This window comes from Caretta caretta, chromosome 3, assembly GCF_965140235.1.
Source record: "Caretta caretta isolate rCarCar2 chromosome 3, rCarCar1.hap1, whole genome shotgun sequence".
NCBI classification, from domain to species: domain Eukaryota; kingdom Metazoa; phylum Chordata; order Testudines; family Cheloniidae; genus Caretta; species Caretta caretta.
In genome coordinates, this window is record NC_134208.1 from 195,348,966 (window position 1) to 195,372,533 (window position 23,568).

Sequence of the window (23,568 nt, forward strand, 5' to 3'; positions counted from 1 at the left end):
CTGGTGCATGCAAGAATCCGGTGTATAAGAAATTATTTTACCATATATAGTTTCCTCTTCTTAGCATTGTGGTTTAAATTGGTGCTCTGACTTCCCACTGAGTCATCAAGTGGTAAGAACATGCAGTGTATAAATATTCTTTCAAATAAAAATAAATACACAAGCTACATCTGCTCACAAACCTGTCTTGAGACCAATTTTATACTGAATAATCTTATATCTCATCAAGTCTCAATGTTAAGGTAGTTTAAAGTAGTATAAATCTCTCAAACAAAAGAATTTTAAATATAATTAGGACAACACTCCAGGCCTAAAGTAACTTACTATTTGTTCTAAAAAAAAAAAAAAAAAAAATCATAAAATCTAGAATGTTTGAGGTGGACATTAAGATCCTGCTGCTGACCTTATTAAAGGTTGTCCTACATTACATGTGTTGTGAAAACTCATTTTTAAATTACTTTTTCTTAAAGACAGATTGCAATAAGATCCACAATAATCACATACTACAGTAAGCATTACAGGAACTGCAGGTTTCCAATCAATTTATTCAAGATTTTTAAAGAAGAAAATTAAAGCATTTTGGCTACAACCGCTAAGGTAGTTCATATTTAACATTTTCTGTTATATTTCTGAGTAACTGAAGGGTTTTTTAATGCTAATCATGGTGTATTCATTCACTTTATCATGAAAATATTTTATTAAAAAATAATTCTAAAATAAGACAGCTTTGTCTATCATAGTATAACATTTTCTATTACAATACTGACTTGATAATGAAAATGTATGGCTTTAACTCAATTTATGGCTCAATTTATTCTTCTCAAAAACTGGGTTTTGCCTATGTTGAAAAATTATTTTTCTGACATAACTGCGGCTACAGACGTAAATGACATCAAGTAATTATGCCCCTAACCCAATAAAATTAAGCATGTTTCTAGGACTATTTATGTGTTAAAATTAAGCATTTGTCCAAGGGACTGTCTACACACAAAAATTATACCAGTATAATCAGTACAAAGCTGTTTTCCACTGGTACATCTGTTCCCATACAGAAAGGGGAATAAGCAGCACTTGTATAACTGTGTCCACACTAGGGATCTACAGGTAGTTAGTTCAGTTTACCAAAATCAATCAATCACATCCCTAACCAAAATAGTTACACTGGTACAAAAAGTGTGTGTAGATTAGGCCTAAGTGACTGAAGTTTGGACCAAAGACAAAAGCAGTTCTTATACTGCATACTTGAGACGAACTATAGTAAAAGTAAGTCATAGTCTTGGTCTCCATAATTAACATATTTGCAAATAAACATACTTACACCACAATAAAGAGACAGATCCTGAGAGCACTTAAAACTACCACTGAGATCAACCTCTCGGGATCAGGCCCTCAAGAGCTTTAAGGTCTTATAAAGATAACCTGCAAAGAATTCTTTTGCCATTTTTGTATGATGTATAGAGATGACCTAAAGGTTTCAGGCCCTGCCAGTCCAAAAAACAATGGAGTTTTTAACCTTTGAAATATTAGAATTGTCAAATCTAAATCTAGGTAGGCTATAATATCATTAGGGCCCTACCAATTTCATGATCATGGGATTTTAAAAAAACAAATTTCATGATTTCAGCTATTTAAATTTGAAATTTCACAGTGTTGTAACTTTAGGGGTCCTGAACCATAAAAGAGTTGTGGGGGGGGGGGAGGGGATCAAAAGGTCATTGTAGGGGAGGTTGTGATACTGTTACCCTTACTCTGTGCTCCTGTTGGCAGCAGCACTGCCTTTAGAGCTGGGAAGCTGGAGAGCGGCGGCTGCTGGCCAGGAGCTCAGCTCTGAAGGCAGAGCCGTCACCAGCAGCAGTGCAAAAGTAAGGACAGTATTTGCCCTACTATCCTTACTTCTGCGCTGCTGCTGGCAGGACACTGCCTTCAGAGCTGGGTGCCCAGCTAACAGCTGCTGCTCTGCAGCCATCCAGATCTGAAGGCAGCTCAGAAGGGTGGCAACACTGCGACCCTCCCCCCCCCCCCAAAATAACTCTGTAACCCTCCTGCAACTCCCTTTTGAGTCAGGACCCCCAATTTGAGAACCGTCTCCCCTGTGAAACCTGTGTAGTATAGAGTAAAAGCACACAAAAGATTTCACAGGGGGAAGACCAGATTTCACGGTCTGTGATGCGTTTTTCATGGCCGTGAATTTGGTAGGGCCCTAAATATCAACAAACGTAGCAGTAAAGGTGCTAAACAGTATTTACATGAGGTGTTAAAGACAGTTTCAAGTTATGTTAGCTCACTTGAGTTACCTTATCTGTTTTTAAAGAGCACCTCGATTCCTAGGGCTTGTCTACACTTACAGCGCTGCAGTGGGACAGCTGCACTGCTCTAGTGCTTAGTGACGACACTATCTACACCAATGGGGCAGCTTCTCTTGTCAGCACAGGTACTCCACTTCCCTGAGAGGCGGTAGCTCTGTCGAAAGGAGAAGCCCTCCAGTCAACACAGTGCCGTCTACACTGGGAGTTGGGTCAATATAACTGTGTTGCTCAGGGGTGTGAGTTTTCCATATGTTTGTAGTGCAGACCAGGGCCTCATCTTGACAGGTTCATAAAGTCTTCCCAGGCAGACAAAAACTGAATTTCTAATAAGAGGGGAAAAACCAAAGCCCCCGCAACCTTTCAGGCCTTCTTTACCAAAAGAGGGAAAAGAGGAGAGACAAAAACAATTTTTGGCATTCTGTAGGTCACAGCGCTAAGTCTGTAACTAAAAGTTTTAAAGAGTTACTCTCTGTTTTAGTGATCTAGAGAGACAAGGTGCATTAGGTAATATCTTTGACTGGACCAACTTCTGCTGCTGACAGACAAGTTTTCAAGCTCCACATAGCTCTTCTGGTCTGCAAAACTTACTAAGGGTTGCCTACACTTAGAGTGCTGCAGCTTCACCGTTGCCGCTGTAGCACTTAGTGAAGACGCTATCAACGTCAAGGGGAGAGGTTCTCCGTGGGCGTAGCAGGTACTTCACTTCCTGCAAAGGCGGTAGCTATGTTCAGGGGAGAAGCCCTAGGATTGACCTAGCACTGTCTACAGCGGGAGTTAAGTCAGTACAACTACGTTGCTCCACACCCCTGAGTGACAATTATATCGACATAACTTTGCAGTGTAGACCAAGGCTCAGAGTATCACAGCTAAATACAAGATGGAACAGACTGTTTAGCGTACATAGTTGATACATATTTCAAGGGACCATTCGAGGTGAAATGGCCCATTTCCTCTCTATGACTAGAGGGGTATTAAGGAAGGGGAGGCGTTATTAGTGGGTTATAGATTGTTATAAGCAGCCATAAATCTAGTGGTCTGATCTACACTATAGAATCAGGTTGCCGCAAGGCAGCTTACGGCAACCTAAGTATGTATCTACATTAAAATTTTGTTCCTACTAACATAACTCACCAGCTACATCAACATAGGGCTTGCCTACACATAAAGCCACTGCGGTGCATCTGGTGAAGACGCTCTATGTCAAGAGAAGAGAGCTCTCCTATCAGCATAATAGAACCACCTCCATAAAAGGTGGTAGCTATGTTGGCTGGAGAAGATCTCCTGCCAACATAGTGGGGTCTACACTAGCACTTACGTAGGTGTAATTTACGTCGCTCGGGGGGATTATTCACACACCTATGCGACATAAATTATACTGACATAAGTAGTCGTGTAGGCATAGCGCCTTGTCTAAACCATACAGTTTTGTCGTCAAAAGTCAGGTTTCATCGACAAAGCGGTGAAAGTGTACACACAACAATGCTCCTCCCACCGATTTAACTCTCCTGCTTCACTGACGTAATAAAATCACCTTGACAAGCGGCATAGAACTTTTTGAGACAAAGTTGGAGGGATGACATGGAGTGATAGACAGTGCACTTGCTCCTGTCGCCCTAAGTGGCCTCCAGGTGTTGTCCCACAATGCCCATCATGACGGCTCTGGTAAGCAGTTTCTCCTCTGCTGCCCTGCAGCCAGGTACACAGGCATGCACCCCCCTCCCCGCTTTAAAGCCCCAGGAATTTTTGAAATTCCGCTTCCTGTTTGCTCTGCGGGGACAACTCACATCATATCTTCCCAGCTGACCATGCTGGCTTTCATGCTCCCGCCTGGAGTACAGAGTTGCTGGATTTGTTGGGTGTATGGGGAGAGGCGGCTTTGCGGCTGCAGCTCCGATCCTGCCATACTAACTTTGATTGCTCGTCGTATAGGTGAGATGGGGCACAAAAGGGACATACAGCAGTGCCGTGACACACACATACAATCGATGTAATTACTGCAGCAGCTGTATGCCAATGTAAATTAGGTTGACTTAATTTTGTAGCACAGACATGACCAGTATCTCTATTCAGTCCATGACTTTTAGTGTCTAGCAAAGTTATGAACTTAAACTCCCAGGTTCATCTTTTGAAAGTGTTGTGCAGGTTTCCTTTGAGGATAAGGACCGATAGAGTGATCACTTTGTGAAAAGTGTTTAGTCATAATGATATGCTGTTTCTGTCTGTTATTTTCTTGTAAGAGTTCATTAGAGAGCGTAGTGATTGTCTGGTTCTACCCATACCTATAGTTTAGTGAGCTAGAGTCATTTAATATAAACCAACCTCTGTTTTCTGCACTCATCACTGAACAGAATTTTTTGAAGACACTCCAAGAAGATATTTTAACATGCAGGCTAGCCTAAACAATGCAGGATTATTAGCAGAATTATCAAAATTAGAGGCTACTTTAGTATAAAGCCAAAAAAAAATTTGTATTAGTTTCCAATACCTCATTCTGCCTGTAAAAGCACAACTCGCAGTAAGAAAATCTTTCAACTATAAATATTCTCATTCTCTTTATCCTCTTTTTATACACAGTATATTTAATATTATACACACATAGACACACCAAGAAATGCCAACAATAGTCAATTTTAGCCTATGAGAGACACGAGCTACTGGGCTTAGTGGACAAGCATCCACTTTATCCCAAAGCAGCACAATGAGCACTGATGTGCCCCCAAGGGTGGAAAGGCCCAGAGCCCTGAGTTACCCTGTTGTTCTTAGGCTGCATCTATATTGTAAAAAATAATCAGACAGGTAGTTTGCCCCCAGCAAAACCCTGCTTATGGTGGCAGCAGACGAAGCTACAGCACAGACAGGGGCAGAAGCCTTTTCACCATCTAACCACTCATCCTGCTGAGAACTGCCAAACTCCCGCTGAGCTGGTGGTGTCCTTGGGAGCTGCTCCAGCTCCACGTTACAGGCCTCTTTGTGCTTTGGTATGGGATGCCAGGGAGGGTGGTGGGTTCGTGCTGGGAGGGGAAAGGGATCTCATCAAGGGGAGCTCTCAGGCAGTGGGGAGAGGTCCATGGGGGTGAGACGCTGTGGAGCTCTGGGGCAGTGGGGGATTTCCATGGGGATGGGTTGTGGTCTTTTAGGGCAGTGGAATGGGAGGAAATCCACATGGGCAGGATGCAGAACTCTAGGGGCAGTATGAAGGTTTATTTATGGGGCGGGTTGTGGGGTTCAGAAGGAAGCAGGTTAGTGCCGGGGAGGGGGGAGGAGATCCTGCCCGGGAGAGCGGGGGGGGAGCAAGCCGGTGCCGGGAGGGCGGGGGGGGAGATCCTGTTCGGTGGAGCGGGGGCAGGCCGGTGCCGGGAGGGCGGGGGAGGAGATCCTGCCCATGGGGGAGGGGGGCTAGGCCGGTGCCGGGAAGGGGGGAGGACATACTGCCCTTGGGGGAGGGGGGCGGGGGGAAGAGGTGGGCAGGCCGGCGCCGGGATGAAGATGCCGTAGGGCGAAGCAGGCCGGAGCAGGCCGGGAGGGGAGAGGGATCCCAGCAGGGGGAGGAGGGGCGGGCGGCAGGCCAGGAGGGAAGGAAATCCCAGTGGGGGGGCGGGCTGGGAGGGAGAAGGGGATCCTGCCCCGAGATCCTATGGAAAATCCCAGGGGAAGTGGGAGGGCGGAAGGCCGGGAGGAGAGGAAGATCCCAGCGGCTAGACGGTGCTGGGAAGAGGGGAAGGAGATCCCGGCCAGGTGAGCGGATCTCGCCCGGCGGGGCGGCGGATCTCTCGAGCGGCCCCTTTCCCCGCTCCGCCCGCAGCGAGCTGTGCCGAGTGACAGACGCTGTGGGCGGCCGGGCCCCGCGAGCGGCCCCGCTGCCGGCGCCCCGCGGGGCTGGCTGGCCGGTCGCTGCCCCGGGAGGCCGCAGCCCCAGTCCCCTGCCCGCTGCCCGGCCGCTCACCCCGGTGCCGTTGTCGCACACCACCACCTTCCTGCCCAGCGCGTCCATGCTCCGCACCGCCCGAGCCCCCGCCGCCTGCGCTCCGCGCTGCCTGACGCGCCGCCGCCGCCGCCGCCTCCAATCAGCGGCCGGCTCGGCGCTGCCGCCTGCCGTTCCCGCTGCGGTCCGACCCCTCGCGGCGCCCAGTCTCCTGTCGGGTCCGCTCCGGCCTGGCCTTTGGGGTTGTCATAGCGGCGGCTCCTCCTGCAGGGCGCGGCGCCAGTGACTACGGCCAGGAGGCCGTGACAGGTGAACGGGGCCGGGCTCGGCGGGATTGCTCCGGGGAGTCAGCGCGGCCCCCCCCCGACAGACAGACAGACAGACAGAGAGCCGCACCCCCGGCCCCAAGCCCCCCGAGACAGCGCCACCCCTACCCCAGGGGCACCTACCCCGCCCCCAGGCACTCCTCTGCCCCAACCCTCGCAAACACCCAGCCCCACCACGCCCCTCACCCACACCTCCCACCCCCAATAGGCGCACACACAGCTCCAATACTGCCCCACCCCCGCCACCCCTCTACCCCCATAGATACCCCCACGGCCCCAGCCTGACACAACCCCCATCCCTATGGACATCCCCTCCTTGGCCCACCGCTCCATAATTCCCCCACATACACTGGCCCGCCGCCCACAGCTCCACAACCTCTCCCCGCAACTGCCCCCCGTAGATACATCCTCCTACTGCCCTCGAGTTTGGCATCCCGCCCTCCTGGGTTTCCTCCCATCCCACGGCCCTAGAGGGCCACAACCCATCCCCATGGAAATCCCCCACCGCCCCAGAGCTCCACAATGTTTCACCTTTGTGGACCTCCCCCTCACCCCCTGCCTGAGAGCTCCTCAGCCCCATGGACACCCCTGCTCCAGAGATCCATAACACACCCATGTCCAAATATTCCCTCTACAACACCCCTCCCTCATCAACCAAATACCTAGGAGAAATTACTAGGCCCTCTGAGTTATTTAGGTATCTGCAAACCTAAAAGATTGACTTCCTCTACTCATTTGAAAAATATGGAATGAAGTCATCAGGCATGTTATAACAAGGAACTACCTGAGGCAAGGCACCTTATGTATAATCAGAAATAGTTGGTGTTATCAGTGTATTAAATCCAGTCATTAGTTGAGCTCAATACAGGCAAGGGGAGGGATAAATGATCATTTTACTGTACATGTTTGCATCTAGTTTCATTTTCTGATGCTTTACATATAATGAACTTATTAGACTATTCATTTTTGTTGTTTATAAATATAAAATGACACAGTGGCCAGTTTTAAATAACTACCTTTATATAGTTAAAAGGACTTTAGTACTCTTACCCTTTTGGTACAATTTTTACCATCTCATATTTACAATATCCTCTTCGAAATCTCTAAATAGAATGTCCTTCCCTAATAGTTTTGGGCTTTTCTGCTTGGCAAACATTTTGCATTTCTCAGTGGGTTCCAAATAAAGAATGAAACAAACATGTTTTCTTACTTTGCTTCTTAACAGCTGCTTTTCTTGCACACCCCAAATTCCCCTTGACTTCAATGACATTATTAAGATGGACAAGAAATGTGGTATCAGATTCTCATTTTTTCTCTTGTATCACTGGAGATGTCAGGCCAACATTGGAAGTAGTGTTTTCTAATTAAACATAGTGAAAGGCACATAAGCACAATGTTGGGGGGTCCTAAATAAATAGTGGCCATTGTGTTGTTCTTTGATGCCTTTAAAATATTAAATTTTTAAGTGCAATCTTGGGGAACATTCAGATTTTTAAAAAAATCAGAATTTCGGTCTAATAGCCAAACAGGTTTTTAAACTAATTATGTCCAGTTTTTGAGAATGATGAAAAAGACAGGGTGCTATGTAGTAGGACAAGGAGGCTACCCAAGCAAAGATGGAATAATTCAATGTGATACAGCTATAATGGAAGGGCTGCATCCTGGTCATTTTGGAGTGGCAGCAGCTTTGACTGGGCATGACTGTACATTTATATGTAAAATTATATACATACATACATACACACACACTTTTTAAAAATGTGTGAAGTTTTGGGATAAAAGTGAGGGCCTTAAAATTAGAACTCTGCAAATAACTAATTTTTTGCTTTGCTAGCTAGCTGAACCGAAATTTGTTTAAAAAAAAAAAGTTTCAGGTTGACTTGAAATGAAAGCTTTAGTACTTTTTGGTGAACTGACAGTTAAAAAAATTGTTTTTGATCCGAAATGAAATGTTTGATTTATTAACCTTTTTAAAATGTAATTGAGGTAAACTTAGTTTTCAAACAAACTTGAAACATTTCTTTTACAAAATGTCAAAAAGTGCAATTTTGGAGGATTTTTTTTTGAGGGTTTGGCGGAGAAGGATTGACCAAAACAGTTGGGGGAATTAGACATGAAGTTGCAAATTGTTTTGGCTGACCCAAATGTGCGTTTTATGGTGAAAAAGGTTTTGTCTGAAAAATTTCACCCAGCTCTACTTGCGGAACTGGTTTAGAGCAGTTTTTTATGGAAACCTAATGCCCATCAATCCTGAAATATTAACTAACGACTGAGGCTGACACCACTCAACTCATTTACCCATAAGGTTGTATGGTTCAAAATACAACACCAAAACCAAACTCATGATTTATCAGAGCTGTGTATTTTCAACATTACTTTATAGTGTAGAATATTGTTTTTGAAGTCAAAGGGTCTAGGGCAGAAAAATCTTGCAGGAGAAAACCTAGCAATATATAAACTTAGCACAAAATATTAAGAGTGCAGTATAAATTTGTTCTGTATCTAGTCTGTGTTTGTTATGTTTAGGCCAAGATAGAAGCTCTAGTTGAAAGTAATAAAAAAAAACAATCAAGATTTTTAATAAAAAAAAAATCTTTCCTATTCTTGGAACCTAATATTTGTATATGTCTTGGTTTTAGTTTTAGGTATTTTTAGCCCTTGTTTTTGTTGTTGTACTGATTTAGAAAAAATAACCATTGCATAAAAATTGTGTAAAAATGTAATTTTCATTCTGAAAAAGAATTGGAACACCACTTGCTGTAACTCAAAGTCATGGAGAAAACTACTCACTGTATGCTGGTTAGAAAGGGTGCTGTGGCATTTGCAAGAAAGCAGGACTTCACAATAGAAGAGCATAAAAACCTGATGACTAAGCAGAGTGCTGAAGCTTATCAGGTAATGTACTGCACCTGTCCTGTATTGATATGAACGGATTTTCATGGGCTTTCATATTAAGAGGTCTCTCTGAGCTATCTTGATGTGCATACACACAGAAACCACACTAATGTGAATGGGAGTTACCCGCACACATAAAGAGAAAAATAAACTCTAAAGGCCAGATTCTGTCCCAGAGTTCTTTGCTGTCCTAAATGAAAAGGGGGTGCAGTCAGCTCCCTTAATATTTTGGTCAGCCCCAACCTAGTTCAGAGCAGCGTGAGTTGTTCTAAATGCTGCCATTTGGTAATGGTTACAAAGAGACCGTCTGCAAGCTGGGAATTAATGGCACACAGTGTCCTGCAGCTGCACCACTACCATACCTGTTCCAACCCTTGCTCCCACTCCTCACCATGTCCTTTATACCTGAGGGTGCGGGGGTACACTTACTCTTTGCCTGCTGTGGAGCTGAGGCCAGTTTCTACCCACATTGAGCAGAGTCAGGGGAGAGAAACTGCACCTGAAGTGTTACCAGGAAGTGTTTCCTTATTATCAAACTAGTCTTCATTGTTTTGATCTATTTTTTTTTTTACTGTGCTGTATTATTCTGCTGCCAAGATTATCATATTAATACAAAAGAACCTCATTAATCTAAACTTCACTAAACAATACATTTTGTAGTCCACACAAAACTAGCCCTAAAATTGACTAAACATTACATAGGATTTGGTGGACTGTAAAATAGTATATAAACCAAGTCAGAAATGTTTAGCAAGTGCAACTACTTACAATTTTTATAAGCCATTTGACAGATGGGCTGGCTCCTCCTGCCGTGGCAGATTATGACCACCTCATTACAATAAAGCATCTCTGAGTTTCCCAAATGTCAAAAATCTAAATCACCACATTAACAACCACTTGTTCGTGGCCCAAAAATTGTGTTGAAACCAAAAGTTATGAAATCCTGATTTTGCTAAAGTTCTGAATATCTTGTGAGACTATTGTAAAATTGGGGTATATCTCTATTGTATTTTGCCAATTTGGTTTCATGTTTGATTGCAGAATGCCATTTTTATTGTAGATGAATGTGTTTTCTTTGTAAAGAAATTACTTATGACTACTATGAGAAAAATAAAGGGAAGGACTTTGATCAGAATTTTAAAAATAAACATGTTTATTTCATTTATTTCTTTCTCAGTTACACTAATTCTGGTTGGATGATGCTGGAAGGAGCTTAACTACACAAAACCTTTCTGTGGAAATTGCAATGTTCTTTTGTAGATCCAGCCCTATGATTCTAGAGATAGAGACTTTGACATCTAATAAAATATATATTTTTATGTGGAGGGGGGAACATCTTTAACATTTATTTGTGGGGTGGTGTAACAGGGTGCTGGACACGAACTGCTGAGTCCAGCTCAGCCCTCTGTCAGGCCAGCTCCCATTAAGGGAGAGAAATTGGAGCTGGCTAGAGAAACTTGTGCCTGATTGGCAAAGGGGAAATAGCTGCCAGGTGGTTAGCCTGGGGCTGCATAAAAGCCTCAAAGGAAGGAAAGGGGGAAGCCAGAGAGTGGAAGCTTGTCTCTCATAGCTGTAGAGGCTGGGAAGTCCTTCAGATGGAAACCCCCCCTGTTGTATATGGTGAGAAGGTGGTGGGATTTTATGCTGTAAATAAACTGCACCAGTGATTGCAGAGCCAGAAGGTCTCTTAGTGGTTTTTGGAGTAGAGGCAGGAGCAAAGGGGGTCCTGCTATGCCCTGTTACAGGTGGGGAAAACTTTCTTTTCTAGCCCTCAGGCATTCTGGAGTGGACTCTCCACTGCCTTGCACACTGTGTAGTTACTTAGACCTGTGCAAAGTGGGTGGGAAATGCTACGAAATTAGATTTCTCCATTCACTTTTGCCATTGGTAGCATTTTACACTCACATTTTACAGGGGTAAACTACATGAGTTCGCAGGAGTGGAGAATGAAGCATCCTAAGGTCTGATTTGAAGGGGGATTGAGCACCCATAACGCCAGCTGAAGTCAGTGGGACATCTGGGTATTCATAACCTCTGAAAATGAGGTCCTAGATGTCTAAAGTTTGGCAATGAAAAATTGAGGTACCCAAAATAAGATACCACTTCTGAAAATGTAGTCCTAAGTGACTACAGTCATAGGGGAAGTCTGCAGCAGAGCCAGGAATAGAATCTGAATAATCTGACTCCCAGTCCTGTGGCTTAACCATAAGACCAACCTTCATCTCCAGATAACAGCAGCAGATTCTTTCAAATATGAATGGAGGTTTCAAATTCATCCACACCATATAAAGAACAACACTTTAACATGATTCACTGATAATTGAGTCCTCGTAACAGAACTACATTCTCTCCTCAAATCAAAAAGAGGGGTTTTGGTTTTTGAAATCAATTTACACTTTGCTACTGTGAAGTCCACTGAGAGGAGTAAACATTGCATTTAACATCTTCATTCCTTCTGCTACCCTGCTTCACTTTTCAGCATGTAAGAATGACTTTAAAATTAATTTTTTTGTAAACACTTTACCTCACTAAAAATATAACTGTGAAATACTCTGATTCAGGAGAAAACACATTGTTATAAGATCTCTGATTTTGAGAATATCCCTTATTTTCTTCAAAAAAAATTTGTTGGAACATTTAGAAAAAATTTCAGAGGACACAATACCTTAAATAGTAATTTTAATGATTTGATTATTCTGTATGAAAAATGTGGTAAGTACTGGAGTTAGAGGTCATTAAGAATCGAACTGGCTTGCATACATACATAAATGGATGTGATGTTAGAGGATAAAAGTTTCTATCAGCAGCAGCAAGGATATTGTGGTGAAATGATAATTGTATGCTGACTAGCATCCCAAAACTCTTCACAGAGAGAAGTGATACAAGAGCTGGTATAAATTTTAGTGAAGACAATCAAGGAAATATTCTGCCATTGTAAATGCAGAGGGCCCCTGACAGTAGAATTGGTATGGTTCTACTGGTTGAGGACATGCTGCATGTACCACATGGAGTCCACACCATGCACAGAGAAGGGTTGGGGATAGTGGAACTATTGGAAGGTTTTAAGGCTGAGATAAGTTATGTATTTGTGTACGTGGGAGAAGACAGACGTGCATATTGGAGTCTGGAAAGTGGGAGTGACAAGAATCAGAACAAGAGAAGATGAAGATATGGACAGGGAGTTCAGAACAGGTTGATTCAAGAAAGTAGAGCTGATAGGCTGTGTGGAGGAGTTTGGGAAGGATAGAATCCTGTCTCCTCCCTCAACCTGGGAGTAGATTGCAGAAGGGTTATAAGCACCTACACATGAGTTTTTGCTGGTGGATCCCTCTATATGTGGGGTCTGCCTCCTTTTTGAGGGGCTACACGGCAGGTCCCTAATTTCTTTGCACAGTAGAACTCTTCTGGTTCTGTTGTCTTTGGGAGGCTTCATGTGACCTTTCCAAGCCTGGGCAGGTTGTGCCCCTTGTAACTAAAATGAGAGCTGTTATATAATGAAACATGAAATCTTATCAATCATAGTTCATCTTTTATTGACGATTAAACTATCTTTTCCAGAAAACTGCAGTAAGATATTTTTATTTATTTATTTTGTTCAGACTGCCAAGGCACAACAGAAATAATGCATTCACTCTTCAAGAGAGAATTAGCGTATGCTGCTCTTGGAGTTCCCCCTACTAACCTTTGGATGATACTATGACTCAGTAAAGCCGAAAGCATACCGAAGTTGAGAGTTATAAGAGGGAAATGGTGGCCCAGCAAAAAGGGATGTGTCACTTACTTGAAGTAACGAGAGCCTCTTGGCATGTGTTCTTATCTTGGAAAGAGTGCTAAACAATTCCAGGAACCTCACATTACAAGCTGATATAGATGTGTTTGTATTTCCAAGGAAATATAAGACGACAAAAATTTTACAGGGAATCTTGTTTAAGGAGAATTACTGTCTATAGACACACATTAGACCTTTCATAGGCTGCATATTGTATGCCACAAATTAAACACCAGCATTTTGATGACACTTGAAGTGCTTAAAAACAGATTCCTGAACATGTTATGCTTGCTATTGACATGGAATATAGGAACCACTTATTTTAAGAGATTGTTAGTTTGAGTTTGGAGTAATATACGCCAAAAATAAAATGAACTGGTACCAGTTGTAGTAGTTTCAAACAGAGCTTACATGTGTTTAAACATAAGTATTACCTAGAAGGCAAAATGAGCATGGAAGTTATGTGTATATCCTGAAGGGAAAGCATTCTTTCCACCCACCCCTTTTCTATCCGCTAACAGTTATGCCAGGTATAAAGTAACAGAATTTTTTTATTTAAAAATTATAAATGTCTACATCAGTAGAAAATTCAGACACTTTGCATGTTTGAATTTGATTTGAATTAGTGTGTAATGTCTTTGCCAGCTAGCAGATGTATTCCTCTAAACACACTTTTCTCTAATATTTAGAATATTCACTTTTTAGGTGGTTAATGATTCACTTATTCATAAATGTTTTAAATACAAAATTCTGTTAAGCAGAAATTCCAGCAATTACTTTCTGCCCATTAGGGTAACAACTGATTAATAATGTCTGTTCTAGCAGGCCTTTCTCAGGCAAATCTCCTGTTGAAATTGGGAACCGTTAGGTATTACCATATTGAATCAGACTCCTCATCCACCTAGTCCAGTGGGAGTTTTGTTTAAGCATTTGTCTACATGCAGTTTTTACACTGATTTAATTATATTAAAACCCAATGTAATTAAATTGGTGCAATCCTCTAGGGTGAACACAGTTATACCAGCATAGCTTATTTCTGATCAGTACTGTAAAAACAAATACACACACTGTGTATAGGCCAGCCCTAAGTAAGGTCTGTAGGATTTTGTCCAAAAGTTTTAACCAAGACCGATTTGTCTCTTGAATCTTGCCTAGCTCTAGTAAATATTGTCATAAAAATAAAGGGAAGGGTTACCACCTTTCTGTATACAGTGCTATAAAATCCCTCCTGATCAGAGGTAAAACCCTTTCACCTGTAAAGGGTTAAGAAGCTAAGATAACCTCGCTGGCACCTGACCAAAATGACCAATGAGGAGACAAGATACTTTCAAAGCTGGAGTGGGGGAAAGAAAGGGTTTGTCTGTCTGCGTGATGCTTCTGCTGGGAACAGATCAGGAATGCAGTCTCAGAACTTCTGTTAGCAAGTAATGGAGCTAGAAATGCGTTAGATTTCCTTTTGTTTAATGGCTGGTAAAATAAGCTGCGCTGGGTGGAATGTGTATTCCTGTTTTTGTGTCTTTTTGTAACTTAAGGTTTTTTCCTAGAGGGATTCTCTGTGTTTTGAATCTGATTACCCTATAAGGTATTTACCATCCTGAGTTTACAGAGGTGATTCGTTTACCTTTTCTTTAATTAAAATTCTTCTTTTAAGAAACGATTGATTTTTCATTGTTCTTAAGATCCAAGGGTTTAGGTCTGTGTTCACCTGTACAAATTGGTGAGGATTTTTATCAAGCCTTAACCAGGAAAGGGGGTGTAGGGCTTGGGGGGATATTTTGGGGGAAGACATCTCCAAGTGGGCTCTTTCCCTGTTCTTTGTTTAACACGTTTGGTGGTGGCAGCATACAGTTCAAGGACAAGGCAAAGTTTGTACCTTGGGGAAGTTTTTAACCTAAGCTGGTAAGAATAAGCTTAGGGGGGGTTTTCATGCAGGTCCCCACATCTGTACCCTAGAGTTCAGAGAAATGAAATACTAAATGAAATACTAATTACATTAGGACTTTATCCTACTTCTTTTGAAGTCAATGACAAAATTTCCATTGACTTCATTGGAGCGAGATCAAGCCCTTAGTGACAGAAGTCTTCTGCTTACAAATCACGTATACATGCTACCCTGTATTTTGGCTTCCATGGTTTAATCTAAAGGGATTGATCTTCTTTAATTAAAATGGTAATTCACTGTGGCAGTTTAATGTTTGAACTTTATGAATCAATATACTGACTATTTGTGCTACCATCTGCCGAGTAATCATGGAACACCAAATTAATGTCTTTGGGTCTCTTGGTGAAATTCTAACCATTTAGCTACTTGTTATTTACAGTGCAAATCCAGATGTGGCTAAAATGTATTTTTCTGTAAAAGACATTTGTTTACATATGTGAAGTCTTTTGAGAAGTTCCTATAAAATGATCATATCTAAAAGGACATTGACAGCTTGCATTTTTTTTATTTGAATATATATATATTTTTTTTTTACAAAATCCAGTTTAGAGTAGATCATCCTTTACATTATGTCCTGATTTTTTAAAAACATTTTTATAAGGGTTTTTCAGTTTCCTCCTTGCAAGGAGGAAATTAAGGCTCTTATTCTGCAAACACACACACATGCATAACTTCACTCTGACTTGAGTAGGACTACTCATGAGAGTAAATTTACACACATGAACAAATGTATATAGCATCTTGGTCTAACTGACTATATGCAGGGGAATGGCTGTGCACAAGGGGCTGTGAAAAGCAGAGGGTGGTCAAATACACAAAGTGGAAAAAATAGCAAAAGCCATTTCTCTAACTTTTCAGTTATAGTAATATTAGGTGCTACTTATAACAAAAGTTGGTAAAAATCTCCAGAGAAATTTTTCTTCAGGTTTTCCTTTTAATTAATATTTTATAAATTCTGCACTGTGCTTCAGATATCTGAAATGTATAATTATTTTGGGACTAACTAATCTGCATAATAAAAATGATCTTTCTTTTGACACAAAATCCACAGTGTTTCTTGAGAAGTAAATCTGCTCTTTCTGTATGTTAATTGGATCTAATTTCCTGGGATATTCATGGAAATATAACTGTTGGTAAGAGAAATATATTGTAAACTGTTTAACTTCACATCTTTCTTATTTCATCCTTATTGTTGCCATCTGAATATTTGTGTCTGATTATTTTTGTGGGAATATGCTTCCTGTGTGCAGTTAATTCTGGAGATGGAGCGGGACAGGGAACATTTTGGCTGGTGCTGACTAGAAATTGGCCAGGATATGTGAGTAGGGAATATGGACAGGAGGTGGCAGCTCTGAGCAACAGCTTATTGTTTCCTTTAGTTTTTGTATTATGGCATTTAAACACCAGAGTGACAGGCATCTTAGATACTAGAGATGGGCCCACCTTGCTGTAACTTTTTTCACTGTTAGATAACACTCTGATTTGAAAAATCCATGAATACAGCAAAATTAACAGCGAAGATGAAGTGGTCTGTTAATTTTCTTATTTTGTATGTGATGTGGGGGGTGAAATGGCTACAGTTACACTGTATGCTATGTCAATCCCAGGATATTAGACAGACAAGTTGGGTGAAGTAATCTCTTTTATTGGGCCAACTTCTGTTGGTGTTAGCACATATTGTAAGGGACCATTCAAGGTAGAATGGCCTGCTAACTACTTATGCTAAACAATCTGTTCCACCTTGTGTTTCACTGTGACACTGGGGGAGTAACTTTCCCAGACCTGAAGAAGAGCTCTGTGTGGCTCAAAAGCTTGTCTCTATCACCAATAGAAGTTGATCCAATAAAAGATATTACCTCACCCACCTTGTCTCTCTTAGGAAAAAAAATTGTAACTCAGATAACAAGCAGAACTATACCAGTTACAGCATCTGTTCTCTTTCCATTGTTAGAGAGTCTATATTTTTTTTCCTCAGAAGAAAACAAATAGGGAAAAGGAACAACTTCTAATAAAGTTATGTTTGTTACTACTATTAATAGGTGTATATATCTCTGGAGTTCCCTTTAAATATCCTGGAAGGGTGGGTGACTCTGCATACAGATAATCAGGTACTTAAAAATTCTCCACAAACTATATCATAAAAAAATAATCGTAAATACACCAAGTTTTACTAAAAATGTCACTCACTGAAATTGTCTAACCAACATCACAATGCAAAACATGTGATATTACAGCACTGGCAGAGAGGTGGGCTAGAATCTGGTTCTTAACCTTCCTAGACTACTCTACCCTTTTCAGGAGTCTGATTTGTCTTGTGTACCCCAAGTTTCACCTCACTTAAAAATACTTGCTTACAAAATCAGACATAAAAATACAAAAGTGTCACAGCCACACTATTACTGAAAAATTGCTTCCTTTTTCATTTTTACCATAGAATTATAAATCAATTAGATATAAATATTGTACTTAGTGTGATACTTGAGCCTGTTTTTCACTTGTGAGCCTTGTCTGAAGCCCAAGCCCTGCTCCCTGGAGCTGAAGTACATAATTTAGCTGCATGGGGCCCATGGAGAATTGCCCTGCTTGCCACCCCCTAACACTGGCCCTGCACAACCCCCCTAAACCTATCCTGTGACCCCCCTGGGAGGGGTCACATCCCCGAGGTTGAGAAACACCAATCTAGATGAGTTGAGTACCCCCTGGAAGACCTCTGCGTACCCCCAGGGTACACATACCCCAGGTTGAGAACCACTGGGCTACATGATAACATTGTCGTGTCCCCCCCATCTCTGATTTCTATCATAAAGCCTAACTGGGGGGGCGGGAATGAAAAAATAGGACATTGCAATTAGGTCCATGCAAAAATCTTGCTCTTAATCCTTCTGAAGAATTTTGGCATTACTATTCATTGGGGTAACCAAAGTGTAGTTGACTCATTTCTATAGTGTGGCTTATTTCCATCTCATCTTTATAGCGTTGCCCTCCCTCATGATTTTTTTATCCTGAATATTGTGATATTTGTTGTTTGTGTTAAAGCCCCAGGTCTTGAATACATGTGATTAGGAGAGAATCTCTGCTTTAAAAAAAAGTTTCTAGTCCTCGTGGTTGTGGAGAAAAGCTTGAAAACGTAATACAAGCGGGTATGTCTATACAGCTCATGGCAGCTATTCTTACACAGCTATTTTAGTGCGCTAGCCCCACTGATGCAAGTCTGTTGACACAGGCTGTGTAGACATACCCAATGTGACCAAAAGGTGCAAAACAAAAACCCCAAAATTTAACTTTTAAAAAAAAAAACTCATTAATTTTTAAGTCATTTGTAGTTTTGGGTGGGCTTCACTCATGATATTTGGAGTTGACAATTACTGTCTTAATACAAATTTGTGCCCTGCAGAAACTACAGATCCCAGCATACTTTGTTCCCTCTTATCTGATCAGGCAGGCCAGTTGAAAAGGATTACTTTTTCAGGCAAAGTGTAAGCAGTATTGATCCACTGTAAAAGAACTCCTCTACTTCTGGAGGCTGATCAGAGTGCATTAACAGGCCTCACCACTATTAGTTGTGTAAGTTAGTTGTGACTGAAGTTGTGTAAGCCCTTTTGGGTCCATACATTTAACCTTCAACAATGCAACTTCAACTCTGATGAAGCTTGGAAAGCCAAATGGCGTTTACCAGTCTCAAATAAACATCCTGTGAAAGACCCAACGCAGAAGATCCCTGGCTTTGATCTCCCATGAAGCTATGGGCAACCCTAAACTGCATCCGCGCAAATCATGGCAGATGCGGATTCTTGCTGCACAAATGGAAAATTAAAGACTCTCCATGTGTGACTGTGGTCACCCAGAACAGACCCTGGAACAACTCAATGCTTGATTCACAAATACGAAGGAGGCATCACAGCAACACACTGTACTACTCCAGACGGTATTGGCTCAACTATCTACATGTAAAATTATAGTTGTTGCTCTACAGTCTAAGTAGAGAAATTTGACAGAGCCTTGATATGAGAGGGATGTTGTTAAGGTCCTGATGGATGGGAAGATGTTCATTTTCCACGATCTTCTGGAATTCCCAAAGGGTTGCAACATCGTGGTGAATGGATGGGGGAGCAACGTGCCACAGCACTGGCAGGCAAGGTGTTATAGTCGACTTGAGGGTTGCAGCAATGCATTGCAGCTTTTAGTTGGACATCAACCAGTCCAGTATGGCTACTTTTGGTCCATACTGATGCACAGTACTCAGCTACAGAGTACAGAAGGGCCACCACTGATGTCTGTAACACTGGTGCTCCCCAGCTTGTGCTTGTCAATTTCTGGACCAGGTTAACCCTTGTCTTCATCTTGGCAGCTACTTTCTTCAGATGGTCACGGAAGGTTAACGTGTGATCCAGCTTCACTCCGAGATGTGTCATAGTGGGGTCATGTTGTACACTGTTGCCGCAGAAGGTTACTTTCAAGATGCGCTTAGCATTCCTGTTATCAAGATGGAATGCAGTGACTTGTTTTGTGAGGATTTGGCTTAAGCCTCCATTTCTGGAAATATTGCTCCATGGTGTTTAGGTCCCTGTTCAAGTTGGACTCAGTGTCGCTAATGGTGGCTGCTTGTTGCAAGGGCAAGGTCAGCTGCATATGCAAATTCCTGTGACTTCGTTGGAGGCATGTCATTTGAGTAAACATTGAAAAGCATCAGCACAAGTACCGAGCCTTGTGGCAGTCCATTGTTGAGGAACCAGAAAGAACTGTCTTTGCTGTCAAAGTGGACATGTAGCCGCCTATTGCTCAGCATCATCCATAGCAGGCATAGTGTTTTGCAGCAGGGGATAATCCTTGCAAGTTTCAGCATCAGGCCTGTCATAAACATACAGCTAAGGGTAGCATAAAATCCCTCCTTTACCTGTAAAGGGTTAAGCAGCTCAGATAACCTGTTTGGCACCTGACCAAAAGGACCAATAACGGAAGAAGATACTTTCAAATCTGTGGGGAGAGGTTTTAGTTTTGGGGGTTTTGTGTCCTCTCCGAGTCAGTGAGGAACCAGGGCAGGGAAAATACATTTCCTAAAGCCATACCTGAACTAAGCATCTAAGATTACAAATTGTAAGTAATAGGAAGGAAAGGCGTTAGATTAGCTTTTGTTTTAGCTTGTGAATTTTCCCTGTGCTAAGAGGGAGGTTTATCCCTGTTTTTTGTAACTTTGAAGTTTTGCCTAGAGCAGAATCCTCTATGTTTTAAATCTTATTACCCTGTAAAATTACCTTCCATCCTGATTTTACAGAGGTGTTTCTTTTACTTTTTTTTCTCTTTATTATAAAGTTCTGTTTAAGAATCTGATTCGGTTTTTAGAGTCCTAAAACCCCAAGGGTCTTGTCTGTGCTCACTTTGTTTACCTATCTGGTTGGTAGATTATTCTCAAGCCTCCCCAGGGAAGGGGGTGAAGGGATTTGGGGGAATATTTTGGGGAAAACAGGAATTCCAAGTTGTCCTTTTCCTGCATCTTTGTCTAACTCACTTGGTGGTGACAGCAGTACTCATCCAAGAACAGGGAAGGATTTGTGCTTTGGGGAAGTGTTTAACCTAAGCTGCTAGAAATAAGCTTAGGGGGTCTTTCATGCGGGTCCCCACATCTGTACCCCAGAGTTCAGAGTGGGGAGGGAACCCTGATAAGGCCTTTAATCCAGATTGTATTGTAGGTCAATGACAAGTCTACAGAGGCTGCGCCGGTCTTAAATTTCCTCTGCACTTGATCCACTGCTGGCATCTGGCTGAGTCTAGAGACTCTAACAGGGCCTTCACCTGTGGGCTGCCCAACTGGTTGTACTGCTAGTGCAGGTCCTGGGTCTCTTTTGTCTAGCAGAGATGGTATTCTTCCCAGAACCCCCAAGGGATACTGTTCTTGGTGGCAGCTGTAAGGAGGCCAACAACTGGTGATGACATTCTGGTGTGGGAATTCGGATCACTTTTTCTACAGCTTCCCTTTAGCAATCCCAATCAGCTCTGGTCAGGTTCCACCAGGGGATTTGTTTAAACAGAATCATGGGGATTTCTATACCGATGTGGGTGGTGATAGACTTGTGTTAATCATAGAATCCTAGACTTTAAAGTCAGAAGGGACCATTATGATAGTCTAGTCTGACCTCCTGCACAACGCAGGCCACAGAATCTCACCCACCCACTCCTGTAACAAACCTCTGACCTATGTCTAAGTTATTGAAGTCCTCAAATCGTGGTTTAAAGACTTCAAGGTGCAGAGAATCCTCCAGCAAGTGACCCGTGCCCCATGCTGCAGAGGAAGGCGAAAACCCCCCAGGGCCTCTGCCAATCTGCCCTGGAGGAAAATTCCTTCCTGACCCCAAATATGGCGATCGGCTAAACCCTGAGCATGTGGGCAAGACTCACCAACCAGACACCCAGGAAAGAATTTTCTGTAGTAACTCGGATCCCACCCTATCTAGTGTCCCATCACAGGCCATTGGGCATATTTACTGCTAATAGTCAAAGATCAATTAATTGCTAAAATTAGGCTATCCCATCATACCATCCCTTCCATAAACTTATCAAGCTTAGTCTTGAAGCCAGATATGTCTTTTGCCTCCACTGCTCCCCTTGGAAGGCTATTCCAGAACTTCACTCCTCTGATGGTTAGAAACCTTCATCAAATTTCAAGTCTAAACTTCCTGATGGCCAGTTAAAAACAAATGGATATAGTGTCCACATTGGTACTGAGCTTAGAAGTTGCGAAGTAATTTGCAGGATGTAAATGAGAGTTGTAATTGCATTGCGTTGCCAGCAAGAAGTATGGAAAGTTGATTGCCGTTTGGGATCAAAGACCAGTTGCAGATCTTCCGCAGACATCCAGTTTGTGAGGTCTTCACAGTCTGCTTCATTAACTTCATAGCCCCACATAGTGTGGTACTGTTAAAGTCACCAACATATCGGGCTGGGATTGGTGCTCTTGGGAGTGCTGGCTTCAGCCATTTTGAATTACAGGCTTTATACACATTGGTGATGTGCACTTCCCCTATTCTGATGGCAGGAGTGTAGGTGGCTTCCTTTTCAGTGTGGGGAGGGGACATCACAATCTGTGATGGTGGTGTTCTTCACATATATGGCCAGGCCATATTTTGGATGGTAGCATCTGTTCCAGTTTCATCCCACAGGATCTCTTCTTGGAACATGTCCTGGATCTGGGCATGTTATGACTTAGCAAAGATACCTACCCCCGCGGTGATGGCACACTCCACAAGGGCACAGGCATCCTCAGCGGCGTTCCTGGCACAAATCCTCATTGAAGACATCTGCAGGGCAGCGACCTGGTCGTTGATCCACACCTTTACATCGCACTACGCCATTACACAGCAGGCCAGAGATGATGCCGCATTTGGTAGAGCGGTGCTGCAGTCGGCGACCCGCTGAGCTCTGACCCCTCCTCCTAGGAGGTGTTTGGGAGTCACTGTGATGCTCTGTACCTCGGGGGAACACCCAGCATCCCCATGTTCATCCTTGTAAAATGATTGGGTGGTATCCTACGCAAAGTTTGTCCTGTTCGGTGTCTCCTGAAGGCTCATGATGCACTGAGCATTGTTATAGTGATGTTACAGTAATTGTTACAGTAGTGTTATAGGTTATAATTTCATATATATAGTTATGAGGCTGAAAATGTATCCTCATGGCTTAAAATAAGCCCAGGCAAAAACTCTCCAAGAGCAGAGAGGCAGTTCACACCTCATCAGGGCAAGTATGAGACAAACCCAGCCCAGCTTCACAGCAACAAAAGGATCTGCTCGAGTGAGTCATCCCCCTTCCTTTGGTCAGTATGGGACTGCGATGAGGTAATACTCACCTGACTCTGAAGGGGGTGGGGGCAAAGCCAAGAGGGAAGAAAGGACATGATAAAAGGGAGAGACGTTTACCATGCTCTTCCTCTGTCTTCCACCTACTCCTACGGACACCACACCAAGCAACTGAAGCGCTGATCAAAGGGGAGAGCCTGGCTGAAGGACAACCAGCCAGCCTGTGGTGAGAAGCATCTAAGTTTGTAAGGGCATTGAAAGTGTTAAGATCAGCTTAGAATACAATTTGATTTTATTTCATTTGACCAAATCTGACTTGTTATGGGTGGACTTACAATCACTTAAAATCTGTCTGTTTGTTCTACCTGAAGCAGTGTGTTTGGTTTGAAGTGTGTTAGAGGCTCCCCTTGAGTTAACAAGCCTTGTACATATCAGTTTCTTTGTTAAATTGGTGAATTCATATAAGCTTGCAGCGTCCAGCGGGCGTAACTTGGCACTGGAAGACAGAGGCTGCTAGGGTTGTGTCTGGGACTGGAGATATTGGCTAGTGTCATTTGGTTGCACAATCCAAGGAGCGGCTTACATGCCAGAGGCTGTGCATGAACAGCCCAGGAGTGGGGG

The 23,568-nt window shown here is 42.8% G+C and overlaps 1 protein-coding gene and 1 long non-coding RNA gene across 4 annotated transcripts in view; one reads left to right on the forward strand and one right to left on the reverse strand.

The window, feature by feature from the left end:
- The window catches only part of ACTR2 (actin related protein 2), a 42,588-nt gene extending 36,188 nt beyond the window's left edge, over nucleotides 1-6,400 (reverse strand). For both annotated transcript variants that reach the window (XM_048842713.2, XM_048842711.2), the window contains exon 1: nucleotides 6,250-6,400. In XM_048842713.2, coding sequence (XP_048698670.1) covers nucleotides 6,250-6,297 — 48 coding nt within the window. In that variant the 5' untranslated portion in view covers nucleotides 6,298-6,400. The remainder of the gene's footprint in view (nucleotides 1-6,249) is intronic.
- The window catches only part of LOC125633438 (uncharacterized), a 33,621-nt gene continuing 16,425 nt past the window's right edge, over nucleotides 6,373-23,568 (forward strand). The window contains exons 1-2 of one of the 2 annotated variants that reach the window (XR_007355603.2): nucleotides 6,373-6,537; nucleotides 9,295-9,449. This is a non-coding gene — a long non-coding RNA (uncharacterized LOC125633438). The remainder of the gene's footprint in view (nucleotides 6,538-9,294; nucleotides 9,450-23,568) is intronic. The other variant, XR_007355602.2, reaches the window with a different exon arrangement.